General features: G+C 34.2%; 1 protein-coding gene across 1 annotated transcript in view; it reads right to left on the reverse strand.

Moving 5' to 3' along the window:
• Positions 1-2,461: 2,461 nt before the first annotated feature.
• LOC143916014 (uncharacterized) overlaps positions 2,462-23,119 on the reverse strand; it is a 124,762-nt gene continuing 104,104 nt past the window's right edge. Inside the window, exons 6-9 of the mRNA XM_077436869.1 lie at positions 4,557-4,685; positions 4,393-4,465; positions 4,129-4,260; positions 2,462-2,844 (exon numbers count right to left, since the gene is read on the reverse strand). Coding sequence (XP_077292995.1) covers positions 2,690-2,844; positions 4,129-4,260; positions 4,393-4,465; positions 4,557-4,685 — 489 coding nt within the window. The 3' untranslated portion in view covers positions 2,462-2,689. The remainder of the gene's footprint in view (positions 2,845-4,128; positions 4,261-4,392; positions 4,466-4,556; positions 4,686-23,119) is intronic.

The following is a 23,119-nucleotide window of genomic DNA, read 5'->3' on the forward strand; positions in this document are numbered from 1 at the left end:
CTGATAATTGTTTTGCAGGAAAGCGAACTTTGAAACAATGTTTAAATAACGTGATACGAACTTTTCTTTTGATTGTTAATCATTTCTTTTACTTTTTAAAATTATTTCTGTAAGAAAGTTTAAAACATCTGTACATATATGTACCTACATATATATCGAAGTGCATTAATAGAGTCTAATCTGGACGACCAACAAGCAGTGCATAATCTGTTTAAAGTAACTGATAATGAATTTTCCTTAAAAACTTCCCACCTGTTAATGTTGACAGCTAAAAATTTATAAATTTATAAATTTTTACGTTTTTACGCATCACATAATTTTATTTTATTGTTTTAACACGTTGTTTTAACAAAAATATATACAAGAATAAGAGAGAATTGTCAGCTATATGTAAGTACAATAAAACGAGATGCAAATAGGTTAAAAAATAACAGAGGTTTTTAAAAAAATTATTGCAAAGAAATTACAGAACAAATTTAAAAATCCGCAAATAAGGCACGCCGCTTTGCGGCGCCCCCCCGCATTGCGGGGTCTGCGGGCGCGGTAGTTACGCCACTGATCTTAATTATGTATGAAACAAATGTTCATAACAAAGTTCCATTAAAATAAACCGTTACCCAAAGGATTACGTACATATAAGTGGAATAGGTTCAATAAGCTTTTAAGAACACTTACGAAATGAATACTAAAGATATATATGATGCATCTACAAAACAGCTCGATTCACCTGTTAAAACGCCCCCGTACATAAAAAGTACGAACGCCGATCACTTAAAAAGCAATTACTCGGCAATGATTCGTACCGAGGCTAACACTCGGAGTGCCACGATTAATTATTGCTCAAATAAAAAGGAAATGATATACAATCTAGCGATACATTCATCCGTCGCAAGTACAAATTTCTTAGAAAAATCGATTCGATATTGAATTTCAATCACAAACTCAAACCACACACCTACGCAAAACACCCACACATTGTCTAGCCTTGAATACGTAACGCTCGAGATATATAATATTTCGTAATTGAGTAATTATATATTACATGTGTGTCGAAGATGTAATAAAAATCGATACGATTCAGGTATTCGATTGGAGAAATTAATATGGTGTGGATTTGAATTTTTTTTGTATGTGAAAAAAAAACAAACGAACTTTTTAAATTGATATAAATGAATTTTATTTCAATTTGATAACACATTATAATATAATCATAGTATTTGATACAAAATGTTCAGAGACAAACTAAATAATAGAATAACTAATATATTAAAATAATATATTTAATAAAAAATAAGAGATAAATAAAATAACACAAACTTATAAACGTTTGAGAGAAGACTTTTCTTCCTAAAGCATACTATGCAAATAGTAGATTGCACTTACCCTTATAAAATTCAAGGCAATGTGGATTAAGTACTATAAAATCAATCTTTAAATTTACACATGCTTATTGCAAACTTAAAAGGGTCATTGTTTAAATAAATATGTATATATAGTATTACTAATGATTAATCACATTGAGAAATTGGGCTTTTAGCATTATCAATAATGTATAATACAAGTTACGGGCTAAGAATATTAGCACATAACATATGAAGACATTTTAATGTTTCATTCTTGACTCGTAAATGTGGTTAAATAATCGTGTAAATAGATGTATCGTAAATAGAAATAATAGTTTAGGAACTAACGATAAAATTAATCCTCAATGTATTAAAATACAAAGCAAACTAAAATCAATATTTGAAAAATAATAAAAATATACATGCAAATAAAACAACTCTTTTGATCAATGAGAAATATAAGCTTCGTACATTTGGCAAAATAAAATGCTAAAGCAATAGTAGAAAAGGCAAGATATTAACGTATAAAATGCAGTAAGGTACATTCATTATTAAAATTATATTATAATGTATATTGAAATTAGTAATTAATGATTGAAATTGATCTTCATATGATTTATAAATTACTAGACATGTAGAAAAGATTTCTCTTTTGAAATCGATGGCTTACAATATTTAATTTATACAATGAAATCATTTTCATTTATAATTTTGATTAAAAATTAATAACATTTTATATGTATATACAAAAATATAAGTTTTCACATTTGATGTCAGATTTTTCATATTAAAAACTATGCAATTACAACAAAGAAGACCATTCACTGTATAATACATAAACGGTATAAACATAAAAAGCACAAAACCAAATATATATGTATATATGATTTTTTGATTCAAAATTTCAAACATTTAAGTGGTAAAACACAACACTTATTAATTGCTAAGGCACGTGTTCAGTCTATACACAACAGTGAGTCAAATTGGCACACAATTTTTACATACAATTCGTATACATACATACAAATAGAAAAATTTAAAGTTTAATAAAATAATATTAAATACACAAAATAAAAATTGTTTAGAATCGAAAAAAATTATAATGAATTGAGAATTTTGACATTTAGATAATTTTAAAATCAAACTCGCACATTAAAACCAAGAACATAAAAATATTCACCACTTTTCAATAATTCAGACTTATGATTTATCTCACATTTTTTTTTAAAAAATTCGATTAAATCCAATCAGATAAATCCGTTACACAAAAAAAAAAGAAATTTTATTAATTAATTCAAACTCAACAAACAATAAAATATTAATCAGCATCGGCACGTCTTTAAATACTAGGGAGGTCGAAGAAGAAGAGTCACCGGACCCGACGGCAATGCTCTGAGTAGACCCCATGCTTCCGTCCGAGTTAATCCGGTAAATTTAGTGTCACCGGCAGCAAGGAGTTCACTTCCGGAGACAATTCGACCACTCCTAGCAGCTGCACCGCCTATAACACAAAATTAATCATATTTAATTCAAATGCACATAGTTTTTATGAGGCTCGTATTTTTCAGGTCTACGTTTGTGGTCAAAATTTATATTACATTGGTTAGAATTTATAAAGCATTGGTCAGAATTTATATCAAATGGTCAGAATATAAATTCCCAAAATAAATATTGGATGGGCAGAATTTATACTGATTGGTCAGAATTTATATTATTAAATGGTCAGAATTTATATTATTAAATGGTCAGAATTAAATGGGGAACCATTTTTTAAGCTGTCGAGAATCGTGGCCGCCTCCCTTTAGTCAGAATTTATATTAAATGGTCAGAATTTAAACTGGATTGGTCATAATTTACATCAAATGGACCACCAATACGACTCTCTAGGCTCTTTGACTGAACTATCGCTCACCTTAGCACTATCTTATCCCGAATACGATTCATCTCGCTGGAAGACGATTGGTTATCAGTTGGTATTATCAACTTAACCTAACCTAAACTAATTTAAAATACTATTTTTTTTTATTTAAAGAACTGCTTAGATATTTTTAAAATTAATTTTTTATCAAATTATAATACAGTCTATGAAAACGTGATTTAATGCCGATTGCTCATTATTTTTGACCATTCAGACCATTTATTATTTATATTATGAACATTCATTATTTTTATTCTGACCACATGCAATTTTTATTCTAACCATTTGATTTTTATTTTGAACAAAAATTCATTTGAATTCTGACTAAAAGTCGATTTTAATTCTAACCATTTAATTTGTTGCCTTTTTATTACATTTAAATGTAGTATTTGGGAACTGTGTTAAATAATTATCAGGTACATTTATAGAATTTCATATAAAATTTCCAATATTTTTTGCATAACTTTGATGCAATATTAATTTGAGAATGTAAATTACCGAGCCAACTAATTGTTATTGCTACAAAGCATAATTCTTACTTTATTCAATGATTTAAGTAATATTGCTGTACAAAAGCTAATCTCAGATTGGTGTTGATTTTAAAGATGGCACCTTTTCATTTTACCAGTGCTGCTAAATTTTATTTTATTTTACATCGATGGACGAACCGTTTCAACAAAGAAATCAGATAAATTGGCAAACTCTGATAGGAAACGATCGACTTGGAGTCACAAATATCCAAGCCTGACCAGAAGTATTAAAGATTAGCACGGGATCGAGCCCGGTAACCTCTCGGTGCTAAATATAAACGCAACCACCGAGCCGTACTGCTGGCTAATATAGTTCTATGTGAAAAAAAATACAAACCTGTAAACAATTTATTGATGAGGAGTGGTTTATTACCACCACCTTCAAGAGAAATTCCTAATCCAGCTCCACCGGGTGCATCAGCTTTTTCCAATTCAACAGCAATAGTAGTAGAAGTAGTAGTAGTGACATCTGAAAAGTACATATTGCAAATTGTTATATGTATATTCAAAATATAAACAATAGAAGATATTTATAATTATTTTTCTATTTAATACTGTGAAACAACTATATATGTATGTAATAGGAAGAGTAGCAACTTACTGGGTGGATTTTTGGATACATCGCTAGCGGGTCGTTTACCACGGATTACAATGCTTACTTCTGGCTGAGGGTCCTATATAAAATAAATGGATGGTTTATTGTATGGCTGATTCAAAGTGTTGGGTTTGAACAACAAAAAAATGTGAAAGTTTGAGATGGTTCACCTTCAATATGGCGACGGATTGAGCGTGAGTGACGCCCTTCATCGAGTTTCCGTTGATGGACACTACTTTGTCTCCTTTGCAAAGTCTACCATCTCGTTCAGCAGCACTACCTTGTAGCACTTTGTGAATCTGAAATCAAGAAACGTTCTAGTATAAGTACATGTTTGATGTGAATAAGTCCAATATTGATTGTTTACGACAAGTAAGGATTCCAAAAACACCGACATTTGTCACTACTGGTAAAAATTTACTACATTTTTGGTTGCTCCATGCTTTGAAGAATTTCCACATAGAAGGGATGGTTTTAGCTTTTCAAATAACAAATCCAAATTCAAATAACTATCAATTGATAAAAATAGGTTTCAAAAAAAAAAAATTAAGGCAACGAGGCCTCTCATTGTTAAAAGTCAGTTTTAAATCATAATATGTATTCATAAATAGTCTCAAGTGTAAGTATGATATTTTCGACATACTTTATTCTTTATTTTAAATTTATGATACACTTAGCAGTACAGGCAGAAGACGATGAAGAGGATAAAAGTACAATACAACTGCTACCATGCTCTCTTCAGGCTACCGAAGGGTTGCAGTGGGTCGTAGATGTTTGTGGAAGGGCACGTACTTCACTTTGAGGCCATTCTCAGGATGAGAGCAGCCTCCCTACGTTATCGTGTTTCTGTATTGTCAAATTAAGTTCTTGCTGCGCGATTTCTCATTTCTATTCATCACTGTATATTCGATAGATGGAACTGCTACACCGACCACCATTATTTGTCAATTGATTTAATAATCATTTATTATTATATGTATGTATATTTTATTATCATCATTATAATATACTATATATTGTTTATATGGACGATAGGGATTGCACTATTCTCCCTATCTTCTGGAAAATTATTGTTGTTATTATTATTAGCGGCTCCTTTGAATAGCAAGTCAAAAAGGATGTTTGACTATACTTTGACTAGTCGATAAAACGTTTTCTTCTAAACTCAAAACAATTCAACTCTCATAAAATTGAAATTATTTATTATATTTCGGTATTAGCAGTTGCCTATTTTGTACTATTGGTAGTCATTTTGTACTACTGATACTCTATTTTATACTACTCGACTACTCGTAGTCTATTTTGTAATACCGATGGTCTATTTGGTACTACTGTAAATAGTATGAAGTATTATTATTGTAAGTACTGTTTGTACTATTGTAGTTTGCAGATACTGAAGGTCGGATTTTAACCAAAAACCGGTAGAAACGGTATCGGTGGTACCAGTATTGGAATCCCTAATGACAACGTTTTCATATGAAACAGTTGATAGATGTCAGTGTGCAAATTTTGTATTTAGAAACTCTTCAGATTTGAAAATGCATTATGAAGGAAGCTCTGATCTGTATCTAGTATTTTGAATATAAATTTAAACGCAATTAAAATTGTTATCTTATAATATTATCGTGTTTAAGATTAGATAGATGCATTGAAAAAGTAAACAAATAAAAATGAAAGATAATTTTCACAAAAACAAAAGATTCATATCTTGTGTATTTAATTTTTAATTATTAAAAATATAATATATACTAGCTGGCGTTAAAAATTAAAAAAACCTTCTTTGAGTGCTCTGAACTCTTCTAAAACCCATATACCGTCTAAGTGAGGATATGTAGCATACCAAAAAGTTGAAAACTGTGAATTCGTTGTATGACGGTCCTCGAGCTGCTACACGCTTCATTGCAACTTCTGTATATATACAGCTTTCTGTATTTATACAGCTACCACGAATGCCGTCTGGTGCAGCTACATATATATGGCATCAAATATGGGCCACAATTGACTTTTGTTCAAATTCCTAACAAATGAGTGTATGTACCTAAAGGTAAGAGGGTTAACTGAATCAGTCAGACGGAGACGCAATCCAAAAACAACATGTGACCTTAGCTTCTCTTTTGGCGCTTCTCTCTCGTAAGTCATAACAATTAACAAATATTAACCACTAAATTGCCACACGTTTGTAGAAACCGATTCGATTATTTTATTACATGTGTTAGGTGCCAACCCTTGACACTACCCCTTGAATATATCACAAACTAACGAAAAATATTGACTTTTTTCAATTTCACTAGTATCACAGGATATTTTTAGTCACTGTAAAGAAAGAAAATTAATTTCGAGTCATAGCCTTAAATAGGAAGGAGCGCGCACCGGTGCGGTGCGCTTATGGCGATGAAGTGGTTAATAATTAGTAAAAAATATTTTTTAGGTGATACCACCCCTAGCGACGCAACTGCTTTAAATTGATTATTTTTAAAGCAAAATAAAATATATAAGTTGACGGAACCAAAAGTTAAAATTTATGTCAAATGATTCTAATTTTTACTATTGCTAAATTTTCCTCTTCTTACTTCGCTTTCGATTGTTACGTCTGAGTTCGTCTGACGAAATTTGGATTCTTATCCGATCGTTTACAAACTTTGTCATTTTGCTCTGTTTGGTGATTTGGAAACAAATCCGCCATTACGATGGTGAAAAATAATCGTAATAGACACGTTTGAAAATACTCCATTATCTTTCTCGGTGACGTCTATTGTCCACATTGCCGTATTTATCCATACTATTCCGATCGTTTTTTCCCTTTTCACCACCCTCTCGCTATGTCAGATTTTAATTGTTTAAACGCCTATAACTTTTTCTTTTTCACTCTATATTTTATTAACTTCAAAATCCAAACGGTCAATATTAGTCTACTCTAGCCAACAATTATAACGCTTCCTTTATACAACACTAGCTGTATTACCCGGCTTCACTCGGTATTTGTAATATAAACCGCTTAAACATAACTAATCTAATAGTAAACATTTTACTAAATTTATTTGAATAGTTTTATTTTATATAAATTTATTTGAATACTCATTTGTTTTTTTTATTACATTGACTGTCACGAACATACAAACATATATAATAAGTCTTTTATAAAAAAAATATATGTACACCCCCGGGGTCTGCGCCCCTTAGGGCTTCACCCTCGGCGCCTACGCCCCCGGAAACTTCGAATCCTTTTAATCAGAAAAAAGCTAATTATTTGATCGATAACGTCAGAACAATAGACTGTCGACCATTAATTAAATTGACCAAAAATACATACATACATACATACCAACAAACTTTAGTATTTTATATGTTATATATTGTTACGTACACCGCGGATTAAGCGAATAGAATCCCAGAGACTGTATGACCGTTCAAGGATTATCTGTTAACGGATTAACTAAGTGCATACCGTGCGACCGGGATAATTAGTTTCAAGGATTACATATATCTAGACTCTAAGTGCATATAGGCTAAACAATGACCGTTATTAATCCTTTCACAGAACTGACCCATACCGTGGGAAGACATATCCGAATACGTGACTATACAATAGGTAAACAGATTAGACGTCCTGAGAGATCTACCCTTTATAAGGCAGTACGTAGGCGATATCAGGTCATTCTGGACTGAGCACTGCCAGTGCGTGTATCTCCTTAATCATCAATAAATGCTGTGAAACGACTAAGGCATTTTACTTGGATCCTCCACCCACCCCTACGCAACAATATAAACAAATTGTTACATGGCACAAAAAAGGAAAAAAGCTGCGGCCACTAAAATATTGATAAAGAGCCTTGAATCCAGTGACGTGCGCTAAAATTCTCTCTCTTTTTGTCGTACAGCCTTACTTAATGTGCACGAACAGGATACAAGAGGAACAGGCTGTTCCTCTTGTATCCTGCTCGTGACAAAAAGAGAGATAATTTCAGCGCACGCCACTGCTTGAATTCTTATGAAAAACGTCCATATACATACACAAAAAGATAAAAAAATAACAACACAATCTCACCGTGCATATCCGATAAGCATTATTGCCCCATAGTAAAAAATAAAAAGCAATAAGTCGACTTATCACATTTCGGAACTGAACCATCTCATACACAATGCTGTATAAAGATGTATGTAAATGCTATGCCGATGATGCTGCTGCGGAGAAGAATTAAATGCACGACCTTCGCCTTACAATGCCGAGTGCAACAATTCCTGGCATTCCGACCGGAGATGAGTGCAATACTCTCTGGGATGAGTAGTCATTCATTCCCATTTACGGTATACTGGTGGCAGCTGCTGATTGTTGAGCGGGCACCATTCACACAATTATATTTCATTACGTGTGTGACAAGTACCATAACCACTCGGCGAGTTTTGCAGTTGACACAATATGCACTCACACACGTACACATAACTAGTGTTGTACCCGATGACATATCATCGCATGGGTGTTGGCATATTTATTTATATAATTTTAGCTATCTAGCTAATTAAAAAAATACACTCTCAATTACTTAACTCTAAAATTTTATGTATAAATGCATTGTCCTTCACATAGGTGTCTCCTCGCACCTCGCAAGAATGCATCCACGGTCTTAGAATACCTGACGCACTCAGGGAGGGCATTGTACATAAGCACACCCCTGAGAAAAATACCAACAGCTGTCTTATTTTTTATTACTCTACTTTAAGTTAAATAAAAAAAAATTAAAAAAAATGTGTTGTCGGTCATGTGTTCCAGTGGCGTGCGCTGAAATTCTCTCTCTTTTTGTCGTACAGCCTTACTTAATGTGCACGAACGGGATACAAGAGGAACAGCCTGTTCCTCTTGTATCCTGCTCGTGCATATTAAGAAAGGCTGTACGACAAAAATAGAGAGAATTTCAGCGCACGCCACTGATGTGTTTGATCCCCACGCGGTCGAATGTTTTCAAATACCTTTTAAATATGTTTAATTTAATATTTATATGTTTAATATGAATAAAAAAATGATAAAAACTACCTACATATAAAACACCGATAGAAAAATTAATTAATTAAATAAATGTTCAATAGATGGCGGTAAATTCTCTGCCAAGCGGAAACATTAGTAGCGATCAGTATATGTATATAGACGTTTTTTTCTTTTGTTATTGTATTCGTATATACGTTTTGGCAGAGGTTTAGCTGTGACGTACGGTGACCGGAAAATGCACTCGAGATAGTTGCACTCTCGAGACATCCAAACTTTCACAGATGTTCAAGGAGAACTTGCGCAGTAGAATTACACAAAAAAAGCGTCTAGGGGTATTTGTATGTTATCCGAGGGTGGTAATCTTTTTTTGTGGAATTCTATTGCATAAGTTCTTTGAAAATCAGGACTTAGTACGGCAAGCGTTATCTCAGAGAGACAGACATACATACATAGATTAACCAGCAGCGTGGTCTAGTGGTGAGTATTGAATTATTTCGTGCTTGATGTCACGGGTTCGATTCCCACTAAGAGTCTCGTTGTTGGCCAGACCTTGGTTTGTCGAGGTCGACCGTTTCTTATCAGAATTTGCCAATTTTTCTGATTTTAATTGAAACAGTTCCTGTAAAATTGGCTTTTCCTTCCCAATTTTCTGTTGCAAACCTTATTATTATAAGTTATTGTTATATCTCAGGTTTTGCCAGATATCTCACCATAAATGTCTCTGTGGTTGTTTATCGAATGTAAAAATTCGTAAAGTTACATACAAACAAAATGTTATTAATGATGTTTGTAATATCTGACCATAGATGTCAGGTATAGTTCCGATTTACATGTGTATGTATGTAGTAATGATGTATTTAGATGTCTCGTTAATTATGAGTTTTCAATGTCTTGTAATAAATTAGCCATAGTGACAACCTGGAGCTAATCTGTATTTGTCATTATGGCGAAATTGTAAAAAATAAATAAATAAATAATACAGACGGACGGAATAGCGATATTATATGTACATATATGATGATAATAATACTTTCAATATCAGTTCAAAAATGAAAAAAACAAACAAAAGAAATTCTGAAGTAATCTATGTATGTACATATGTCCATATACTATGGAACAATATGCATTTCAATATCTATTAGATTATATTATTGCACCAGTCACATAAAGACGTAAATATATAATAATCCATTTATCTACATGTGACTTGCTTTCTACTGTCGACTTTTGATTATTGCGTAAACTGGTGGAAATTTGGTCAATTAAGCTGTGATAAAATCGGTGAATTCAATGACAGAAGATGATCTACTTGATGTATGTGATATGATCCATATATGGACATACATATGTATGTTTACTTATCTGTGAGGCAATCAATATATGTAGACACTGCAATGTTTTCAAGAATACTAAATTGAGTGCAAATATTGAACGTGTAAATCTTAGCTCATTATCTATAGCAAATACATATTCACCGACAAGGTAAATATTGCGAAATGCAACGGCAATTGGAGATAGTCAGTTCTGTGATATGTGAATAGAAGATGCTCAAAGTTTATATTATATATTATCCAGCATTGCAATGGACGGAAAAGACTAAAGACTACTTTTATTCACACTATACAGCAGCGCACGTTCAGGCAAGTTTTAGCCGAATGCATGGCAAAATCGGCTTACATAAACATTACAGACCGCGACGATACGGCGCAATATTGCTTGCGTAGTCAATACTGTCACAATATGACGTTTCCGAAAATATTCATGCGCACTTTGGTTAGTGCGCGAGCACTCGCCACTATGACGTCACGTCGTGCGTGAATGTTTCCACAGAGGCCAAAGACAACCGGTTTTTTTCGATACGTTTTGGTGACATGTACTGCTATATAATATTAATAGATAGTGTCGGTTGCTGCTACATACATATTACGGAATATGTATGTATCAGCCACGTACATATTACGGAACATATGAATGTAACGAAGAATACTTTTCGTACTGCTGTTTACATGCAGTTGCCGGTCAGTGCTTTATCAGTATGAATAGACCTTGAATCGTGCTAGAAGAGTGTAAATGAACTTAAAGAATATTTCAACCGAGATAAATTGGAACAAGTAGGGAAAAATTATGGGGTAAATGGATCAATTTTAAAATTCAATTTTCAGAAAAGAAGATTAAAAGCAGATTAGCAATGCATTTAAAGATAGTAAGCGTTTGAAAAAGATAATTATAATAATCACTTCACTTCTCTATCTTCATTCAATTCTTGCATCAAACTCTCCCTGGAGAGTTTTCCACTTCTTATCAACCCGTAAGATTTCAAGCATTTCCTCTTCAAATTCCCCAAATTGACCCTTGCAAAATCCTTCTCATGAGTCTTACTGGAGATACAATTCATGCCGTAGTTAGCTTAATTAAGACCTCTAAATCAAGAAAAAGTTCCTTATTCGACCTACTCAAGATTCTCTTACTTATGTACATCTGTATTATATCAATTAATGTAAATATAAATATTTTCTGAATCATATTTTGAAGTTTGACCCAATTTCATTGTAATGACACTGCATCCTGTGTTCACATAACTGAATCAATCAGCTCAATTGATCTAAATCTGATTGTATGCATATCCACGAGACTGCGTAAGGAAGTTGATTTCGACATTGATGATTCATAAATACTCATCGAATGTTGACAACCAATTTAAAATTGAAAAACTCAAATATGTATATGTACATATGTATACACAATGCCATTACAAATTCATCAAATATAGAAAACCATTTACAATATAACCCAAGATACGTGTGACACTTCAATATGTACATACATACATAGAAGTGGAAAAGTGTAAAACGCTAAAAGTGTAAAAAGTGTAAAACGAGTATTTGATGATATACAGAGCGATAAATACTTTACTTCAATTCGTAGACTTTATAGGTCTGTTTATAATGGCACAGCTCAGACTGGAAACTTCGCTTAAACAGCAGTATGAAAAGTATTCTTAAGTACATTATATATGGACACATTCATATGTTCTGTTATACATATGAAGATACGTGGTGTAGAAGTAACAGCAGTAGGCGACAAAATCAATTCATAGTATATAACAGTACATGTAGCCGTAGCGTATAAAGCAAAAAAGCTTTTATTTGGCCACTGTGGAAATATATTGTAAACGGATTATTCCAAATAATCACATAGTGGCGAGTGCACGCGCACTAACGAAAGTGCGCAATATTGTAATGTATATGTAAGCTGATTTAGCCTTGCCAATCAATTGCCTTGTTTAGGCCAAAACAATTCTGAACGTGCCGACACATACGCTGCTGTAAAATATGAATATAAGTAGTCTTTACCGTGCATTGTTGTTGCCGTGCAGTGCTGGATAGTATAAATAGACCTTTATGCGGTTTTAACCATTTTAACAAAGATGAATCAAGTTTGAAAACTTAGTACAAGTTTGTAAGTGTAACATATGATGTAATTGAAATACATCATATGTTACATTTATATTATTTTACACTACTTACATGGTTAAACATAATACATAAGTATTGTTAGTATTATTCAAGACCAATTAAAAAATAGATTAACAATCATAGAGACGTCTATGGAAAAATTTCCAGCATTTTATAAATCAGCGAATTCGAGTTACTGAAAGCTCGAATTTTTCGGATACGTTCAATGAAATCAGATAAATTGGCAAACTCTGATTGGAAACGATCGATCTTGGAATCACACATCCAAGGTCTGGCCAGTGGCACAGCCAGGGATTGAACCCGTGACCACACAATGGAAAGCATTATACGCAAACCACTGATCTAAGCTGATGGTTCCTGATAAAATATTCTTTTGGATTTGGGGAAAGGAGAGTTTGTTCTATCAAATTAACCCTTTGAATGCTGACGTATTTTTTGTTGAAAGCCCGCCACGCTGAAAATTTCATCAACATTTCCAACTAGAATTATTTTAAAATCCAATAGAAAGCAGGTATAAAAATTGTAGCTAATCCAAACAAATCCTAGACGACTACCCTAGATAACTACCACCGAGAATTTCGAGTTTAAAGGCGTGTTTAGACTCTCTAATATATCTTGCAACAATATAAAATAAACAAAAGAAGTCTATTAATGAATATATTTTTCCCCAAAACTAGTTCCATCTTCTTAATTGTTGTTAAAAAGTAATGCTCACAATCTATATGCCAAGCCACAATCTAAAATAATCAGCAGTTAGGGATTTCCATCGGGAAATTCTGCTATGGTAATAAATTCGGAATTTCCGGTGTCAACCAGTCTTTATAAACGTTGACCCATGTTCAATGCATTTTTTTTCAATGCTACCTGGAAAGGCTTAGCGGGTAGTATTCTTGTTTATTTATTTATTTATAGTAGATTACTTTGTACATGCTCAATTAATATAATTTATATAATTGTCTTTGGCCAGGAAGGCGCATTGGGTTTACCTGTTAGGCCTTCTTGGTGTAAATTAAATAAAAAATAAAAAATAAAAATAAATAAAATATACAACGCCTATCTGCGATTAACAGGTCCATGGACTTTTTGGCAAAACGCCGATCGGCGTTGGCCAGCATTCAAAGGGTTAATAAAAAATAATTATGATAAAATTGTCATATTGTGATTGTTATTAAAATTGTCATATTGTGATTGTTATTAAAATTGTCATAATATCGACCTCTGTAATACGGACATTTTTTTCTCTGGTTCGACTGACTGTCTACACTCTACACTCCGTACCACTTGTAAGTGCCAGAGTAGCAAGTAAGCTGAAGCTGGCGTCCACGGGACCACAGCAGATAAGCAACTGCCCCGAACTGTTCAAAATATAATTTTAAATAAATAATATAAATAAACGCCTATCGGCGTTTATCAGGCCCATGGATCAGCGTTAGCCAGCATTCAAAGGGTTAAAACTAAACGAGGTCGACTATTAAAAGTTCATATAAAAATATCAATTAAAATTGCATATACGTATGTATGTATGTATGTACATACATAAATATATCTATTAATCAACTCTTGGAAGATGTGGAAAAAAATCTCATTTGCCATGTTGAAAAAAAATCTAAGCACCATTGTTATATTGAAATAAACGAACTTTATTATAGGTTGATGTGAAAAATTCTCAGTTTTGTAGATATAAATATATATAGGTATGTGTCTGCTATGGTCTTGATCCGTGATGTATTTAAAATTCGACTGGTTCGATACGAGTTTCAGCATTATTATATGACAGGTGTGAGTCGTTGTTGAGAGCGTCTAGGATGCCATGGGAGAGATCTAGATCGAGAGTAGTTCTTCAATTTTTTTTTATATTTTTGATCGACGGCCACTGCAGCATCTTCAGAGAGCGAGAGCACGTAACGCAGACCAGTTTGACCAAGATTGCAAAAAAATCCAATGGGTTAATTGTATGGTTTTGTGTATCGCAGCGGAGGTTCGATGAACGCAATCGGAATGCCCCGCGGCAATGGCCACCATCGGGAAAGGCGCACATTTCGTGCTATTATTTTATTACCTCATCTATGGCATTCTCGGGTCGGATACCACAAGAAGAAGACGACCAGATCGATGACAAGATCTTTGCCTTTGTTTTTTTGTTGTTTTCGTTTGCTGTTGTTATTTGTTACGTGACTGAAATGAAAACAAACAAAGCTACCGGGCCGGGCCGGTCGAAAAAACGGTGGCCGGCGAAGCATCGTTTGCCAAAAACAATCGATGGTACAAGACAAAGCAATTATGGTGGGACATTGTTGCTATTAGAAGAAAAAGGATCTTCACTTTACAACTTATTCGCATTCTTGGCTGTTTTTAAGCTGGGAAGAGTCTGGCGATTAAAGATCGGATGGCAATTAGGGCACAAATGAAAAAATTGGACAGTTGCTTCATATAATTCATACAAGCTATCTGCCGAGTTGCGAAGCTCTCACCGAAGTGGGGTATGCAAGTGCCCCAATTTTTACGTTTTTCATAATAACTGTGTGGTTTTCAAAGCTATACACCCTATATTTCTTGTATTCCTAGAATGAACTACAATAAATTTATTTTAATAGATTTTGTATGATTTTGAAAATGGGTACATTGTGAAAAAATACATTTCTACGTTCCAAAGTATGATTTAAAGGCGGTAGCGATAGGTCATGTTTTTGACTGTTCGCTTGCATATTTTTGTTGATCGATGAATCAATGCGAGAGAAAGATACAGCTATATTTTCGTAAGCTATTGTTTTCGTTGCTTTTGGCGCGTGTCTATTGAGTTATGCAGTCGCCTGTTGGCTTTACTTATGTGCGTTTGCATGTTTGCTTGTTGCTATTTTTTAATACAAAAATAGTCAAAAACATGCCATAGGACTAATACTTTTTTATGTTGATGTATAAAATGATTAATAAGATATTGAACATACATATATTGAACCCATTTGTATTGATATAAGCTGTATTTTGATTAAAAAATACTGGGGTCTTGCTCGACCTCGGTTCGGGACACTCGTTCGATCTCGACGCTCCGTCCTTCAAAGGTTGAGAATTTGCATACTCTGATATTGCTCTATAATAGTTTGGTTCGTAGTAATATGGAGTATGCTAGTCATATGGTCTCCTTATTACCAAACCCATATAGATCATTTACAGACAATTCAGAAGCGTTTTCTGCTCAATTTATCCCATAAGACTGGTCTTGTGAGATTGCTGCCAACTAATAATGACAGACTCTATTTTATCAAGATCACTAGTTTGTCTCATCGCAGAAGGGTTTCTGATTTGTTACTTTTATACAAGATTTCTAATGGTATCCTTGACACATCTGTTTTGAACGAAATTACATAAGTGTAACGTTAATGCCCGATTCACTAGGTGTAGAAATCTGTTCGATACACCAATTTATCATAACAACACTTCATTTAGTAGTACAATCGCACGTATATGCCGTCTTTACGATAGTATGCATGATTGTCTCGACCTTTTTGCTGACTCTTTCAGCACGTTTAGGGCTAAGATGGAGAAGCAAATCTGTGGTTGATTTGCTTCTTCAACTTAATTGTTTATTAATTTTAATATCTTTTGTGTTGCTCACTCTTTAATATGTGGTGCTCACTGTACATGGAATATAATATTTTCATTTATATTTGAATATTTTTTGTCTCGCTGTACTGCTTCTTTTTTATATTTAAGAGTGGCAACACAGACCAACCAATTCGTAATAAATGCGATCAGACGGTTGTTTCAATTGTGATTATTAATTATTCCAAATTGACTTCAAGTATTTATATGACATAATTCACCTGAGATTTATTTTTAATTATATACGGTTCAATCCAGATTGACGTTTTTAGAAAAAGTCACCACATACAGTTATCTAATCCACTTTTACTTTCATTTACCGGTAAATGAAATTTGACGGTAAATTGTAATCTCTCTTTGTAGTGTAAAAGTTGACTTGAAAATGGTCATACTTGTTTGAAAGTTACAACTTAGATTTTAATAGACGAATCTTTCTATCTAGAATCTTCCGTTCACAGTTAGCTACTTCCATATGTATGTATTTAAACTTATGCGAATCGAATATTGCGAAGAGGACAATTAAGTACTTAAAAGCTGTTTTTTCTTCATTGATAGCATTTTGTTACGTCACCTATGCAATGATGTGCGATTGTTCAATTCAGCAGATATGTATATGCACGTCTTTTATTGAAGCTTTTTTATTATTTAAATCAAGCTTGAGCAAACGAATATATCAAGAGTACTCAAGGATGAACCACGTACATATGTAAGTGCTCTTATGTACGTATGTGACGGTGTTTTTAAAGTTCGGGTTCAACGTATGCGATTTTCAATGCGAAATAGTGTGAGAACAGAGCGGGAAGCATTCGCAGGCTCTGCTGCTGAATGGTACGTGGAAAAATTTTCAGTCCAACGAACGTTCCCGAGAAGTTGGTGGAATTTAAAAGCGATCTTTCTCGGCCGAAATAACAAAAGGAGAAGAGTAAAAATAAACGTGACGGGAAAAAATTCGTTCTTGCGACGACAGCGATGAAGGTCGATTTTTTTCGCGTTTCTTTTGTGCAAGAGGAATATTCTCTTTTCTTCGATTCTCGTTTTCAATCGCGCGATCAAGGCGAGATCATTGCGCTCGGGCTTTCCATTGGACCATGAACGAGCACAGTGAATTCATCCGCTTTTGATAACAAGAACACAAGGCGACAAGTTGCGGTGCATAACTTCCAAAAAGAAGTTGTGCAACTCCTTTTGAACGGAAATTAAAAAAAAAGTCGTGGAAGAAGCCGAGATAACCACAGCGACAGCTCAGTCGGAAAAAAATGTTTTATCAATGGTTTCGATTACTCCCACGGCTTCTGACAACATTTTCATATTACCATGTTCAGATCGACTGTCACCTGTCAGAACATTTTAAAATAGAAATACTTGAATGAGAAACATAAACAAGGTAGCATTTGTTATATGAAGCTAACAGAGCAAAAAGGTTAAAGTTGCAACGGGTAGGATATGTACCATATAGGGACAAAGGAAGTATAGTCGGACTTGCTTAATATAATATGAACACGGCTGTGGCGAAATCTCGCCCGTTGGGAAAAGTTTTACTTTATATAATCATAACAAATTCACTATCTGAATAATGAGATAAAAAATTCTGGCACTATCTGGATAATGAGATAGATATGCAAAATTAAAAAAAAAACCCAACACGATTGTGAAAAATCATTGCCAGCAAAAGCACCAGTGTCGCTCTAAATTTTAGTGTGTGTGTTTAACAATGGTTTCATAAAAAAACCCATCCATTCTCAGAAGACACTGAGATTGCAATTTTTAACTATTTTTTATAAAGGATGTTTATTGTTACGTACGTACATATACATAGATATAAATATAGGATCATGAAATTTCCGCGAACTGCCTTAGAATGTTTAGCCAGCTGAATATCTTGGTAGTTGCGATAGACTTGGGTTCGAGCTATGGTTTGACCTCGATTGGAAAGGATTTATTCCGAGTATTTCTGCAGTGCTGCTGCTGCTCAGGCTGATTGTCTGACTCTAATTCAATTGTTACCTATCAAAGTTTGCAAATCTGTCTGATTTAATTGTGGAAACAGTTTCTCATCAAATTGGCAAAAACCATCCTACCCACTATGTTGTGTTTTGCCAATTTATCTGATTTCACTTTTGAAATGGTTCCTCACCAAATTAGCAAACAACCTATTTGAATATAATTTTAAATTTATAATCTATAAATGTATATACATGTACATACAAGTTAAACCATAGATGTCACTTTGGAGCAACCTGTAATGGCACTATGATACGAATATCATTAAAAACGTAAAGGAGGTATGTAAAAAAACAAATAATTATTACAAATATGTTGATAACGGACGAAAACAAAAACGACAGAATTTACTCGTTGTGGGCCCCATTTTGACGGTTTTTATGGTCAACTTCTAAGAAAAATCAACCAAATTGGAGATGGATTTGATTCCTATTAATTTAAATACCTTGGGTATTTGTACTCTAATGAAATACAAGATTGAAATATGAATTAAAAAAGATAATTTTAAGTAAAAGTGGAAGTCGATTGAAGAAAATTCCACCCCATAGAAGCAGTATATATTAGAATAGAAAAATAAGGAAACACTTAATAATACTGAAAGAGAATGAATCGATTTATAAAGTCGTAAACGGTACTAAAAGGGTTTAGGTTCAAGCGAGCGCTATTTCGTAATGACACGTATGATAATGGAGGAATAAAGCTTAGCATTCTGAAAGCCCCCCGGGCAACGCTTGGCATTCTGAAGCCGCTGTTCTTCGAAACGAGATCTCGCATTATTTCCGTATACGTCCGCGCGCCAGAGCGATGGTAATAAATTTAACAAATATTAATATTTATGCGGCAAGACAATGTCTCCTTTTTCATTTTTTCGCCATACATGTAAGTAGAAGTCTTTGTCAGTTTTCCAATAAATGGCTGCAGCTTGCACTCTCGACCTCGGTATCGTTAAGGCTTTATTTATATACATACATATATAAATTACAGTGTTTGCCAAGCTTTGTTGACTTTTAATACTATGTATGTAAATAAATAATAATCTGCCATATTTTATGAATCGTAAAACTAAAACGCGTGTACGTACTAGGGTTTCTGGGTTAATCGTAAAATATTCTCAACTTCGACCGAAACTAAAAGAGTTTATTCCATTGCTGGAAATTTTTCTACCAAATATAGAAATAGTCTTTCTTCTTGAACTTTTTACTATTTGCTGACGACATACAAATTAAAAAAAAAATCCATTGAAGAATGTCTGAAACTTTGACTCCTTCACTAACCACTGTCTTAAATATCCAGTTTTTTCCCAATGTTACCAAGTGTTTACACATTAAATTCGCTAGACTTACATCCCCTTTATTGTTTAATTCTTTTATCAATACGAATCAACTACTTGGGGTTAATCGTTTGACAGATTACATTTTAAGCATTTGTTTTCGAACTTTGAAAATTTGGCAGTTTTAAAAACATACGAACCCTAATTAATTTATAATAGTAAGCAGTCCTGCAAAATCGAATAAAAGCAAAAAGAACATTTCTGTTTTTAACTTAAATTAATTTTGTTGTTTTGTGTTGTGCGGCATGGCATTGTCGAGTCAATAAATTTAAGAAGCAAAGACAGAAAGAATCTGCACTGTTTGCTTAGGATGCATTTCATAATTATTCTGAAACATTGTTTTCAAAGAAGATGACAATTCTAGAATCAATAGATTTTGAAGAAGTTAATAAGGATTTTAAATTTATGCTGGCGTTAAAAAAATAGAAGATTGTCAAACATAAAGAATTTCAATGTATTCCAGAAGAATTATGATCAGCCTGTAGATGAAGGACAATAGACGAATCAAATCACATAAAATGAGTATCCAGTGTCTCTTTCCAGTATCCAAGAGGCACGGAATATCCTTTCCAAGAGACTTTGTATGCCCAAAAGATAATTTCTGCAGAGCCAAGTCGCCGATCGTGAAATGGGAATCGCCGATATGGTGTGTATAGGAATAAATGTTGAAATTTCCTCGTGATTCCATTATGAATGTCGGGGTGGTGGGGTGAACAATGTACCCCGGGTACTAAACAAGTTTGTGGCACGACCACGGGAATGTTAATACAGCAGAATACCTTGAACTCTATCAAGCTCATAGCACAGCCTGAGCGACTTATAGGCAATATTATTAGATCATGGTGGTTTACGAAGTTCAGCGAACCCGTTTTGTGCAGAGCCGTTTCGACGACAACATCCCCATAGCTCGCCGCGAAAATATTACTTTGTAGCGAGACCCAAGAGTTACATAGTTGGTGATGCTGTCGATTGCACCTTCGAACCGGTCAAATAATTCCAAAATTACTTTCGTTTGATGCGGTCATAAAAGAAAGAGAAAGGCGGCAACCTCTGATCAACATCCGTCTGATAACATTATCCGGCGGACAGTGGCGTCACTTGAGTATTTGGAACGGATCCTTATTCAATACCTATGTACATTCATACATTCATACATTCATACCTGCTCCAGTACATTTTTTCACAGTGAAATGCTGTTGCATAATATGAAAATGGGCGTAAATTTTATAGTAATATGTAAGTTGCTACAGCGTGTATGCAATTCAACTCCTCACAATACCTCAAAATTAGAGACGTCATTTCAACTATTTGAAGGGGGGGGGGGGCAAAAGTTGCATTTTTGGAAGAAGTTTCTGATCGAAATTGTTAGAGTTTCAGCTGGCCTAACTTTTAATAACAAATAATCGATTTGTTTAAGATTCATAGTATTACAAATGACATCTCCCTCTGAACCCTCAATAACGTCTCAGGTCAAAAGTATTTCAATTTTCGGTTAATAATATATGTATACACCTGTCAATCGGTGGAAAAAGGTTTTCTATGGGCTCACCTATTATATCTAAATTTCAGGTAATTAATGAAAGGACACTATTACTAGTATTTAAGAACAGCCAGAACGATGCAACATTAAACTTAAAGAAATGCCTGGTATAGTTGAAATACATATATTCAAGTATTCCCATAAATTTTGCATAAAATTTAAATCAGTGTTTCACGAATTGCCTAGTTTATGATTCTTCATGAGATTCCTTGTTTAACGGTTCTTCGTGAGTTGCCTCCAAGCTTTGTTAAAACGATTCTTTACAACTCTGAAGAATTCAATCTATGAAAGTCTAGAATTCAAGTAGGAAGAGTCTACATAGTGGCAGACAAATATTATACATGGTAGGTTATCTTGAAGGAAGCTCATTAAGACGTTGAGATTCGGACCCAATCATGAAAAAAGAAAGCTAGGATAATAGTATAAATAACTATTCTAGAATTCAGCCCCCTTTCTTCTTCCTCATTTGCTCGGTGCCGGTCATTAATGTCGTCTGGAATTTGATGGACGATCCAATTCCACTCCTCCCGGTTTTGTGCCAAGTTAAAGTCAGCGTTGAGGATGATCTCGTTAATTCCTTGATTTGGTTTGATTTGGCTTCCTCTTCTACACTGTCCAGACTCTCTACATACTTCCTGGCAACAATGGCCAAAGTAGGAAAGAACCCTTTTCCAACATGTTGTGGAGAGTCTCTTAAGTAGCCTCTATTAGACCTTTAAAAAAGCTTTCCTAATCAAATATGCTAACAAAAGTTCAATGACTCCAAATGTCGAGCACTGCATTTCAGGATAAGAATTTACACAGAAGAACATTAAAGTGCGACTGTCCTTCCTCGGAATTGGAATTCGACATTGTATGTATATTTTAAATTGAAAATGAGATCCTACAACATTGAAAGCTTGTAAAATGCTGAGCTAGCTCATAAATAACTTCAATTTGGCGCCTCGTATACACGTAGAGAGAGAGAGGCCTTGCGGCGACCGACCCTGAGAGTACATCTCCTTCAAATCTCTTGGCAGATCTTTTGTTTGCTCTGCTTCGGTAATGTAGATCATATCCACGGGATTCTCGTTCACTATGGCTCGAGAGAGCGTTTCGCCATTAAATTACGATAATGGCCGCTCACGATCGGCGCCTCCAATTGCAATACACACACACACACACACACGAGAGTACGTACAGAGAAACGAAGGTAAATATTTGACCAATGAAGTCATCCTCGAGTGTAAAAGTGACCCGTGGTTGTAAAAAAGGCGCCGACATCACGACCACGAAAGGAATGGTAAAAAAGCTCTCTCGGCGTACATCTCGCGAAACTTTCACGGAATGACACAACCGCGAATTCCGCGCAGCTCGGATTCGAAAGTCGAAGGTCTCTATCGAAAGCTCTCTCGGCGTATGCAAATCCCCGCAATGTGCACTGTTGCGATTGTGCGAGATTGACAAAAGGCGAACAGGTTTGAAGGTAGCCAGAGATATGTACGTATTGCGGAAAAAATTTTACAGTTTCGTTAAGGCCGAATGATGTTTGTGTAACAATTTTCGTAAACCGGTTGGTCGCTCTCCGTCTTACACATGCGGGCGCATCATTGGAAATTATGCTCGTTTTTTATGATAATGATGATTCTACATACATAGATTCAGCTCACGACGAATCTTTTTTCGACTGAAGACTGGATGATCTTTCGCGCCAAAAGTATAAAGGTGTCAATCACATTTGATTGTAAGACAAAGTCGTCTCCTGTCGGAATTTGCATACTTTATATGACCTAGATTTTGAGATACAACATTTTTCTCACCCAGTA

Source organism: Arctopsyche grandis, chromosome 8 (genome assembly GCF_051622035.1).
Source record: "Arctopsyche grandis isolate Sample6627 chromosome 8, ASM5162203v2, whole genome shotgun sequence".
Classification (NCBI taxonomy): domain Eukaryota; kingdom Metazoa; phylum Arthropoda; class Insecta; order Trichoptera; family Hydropsychidae; genus Arctopsyche; species Arctopsyche grandis.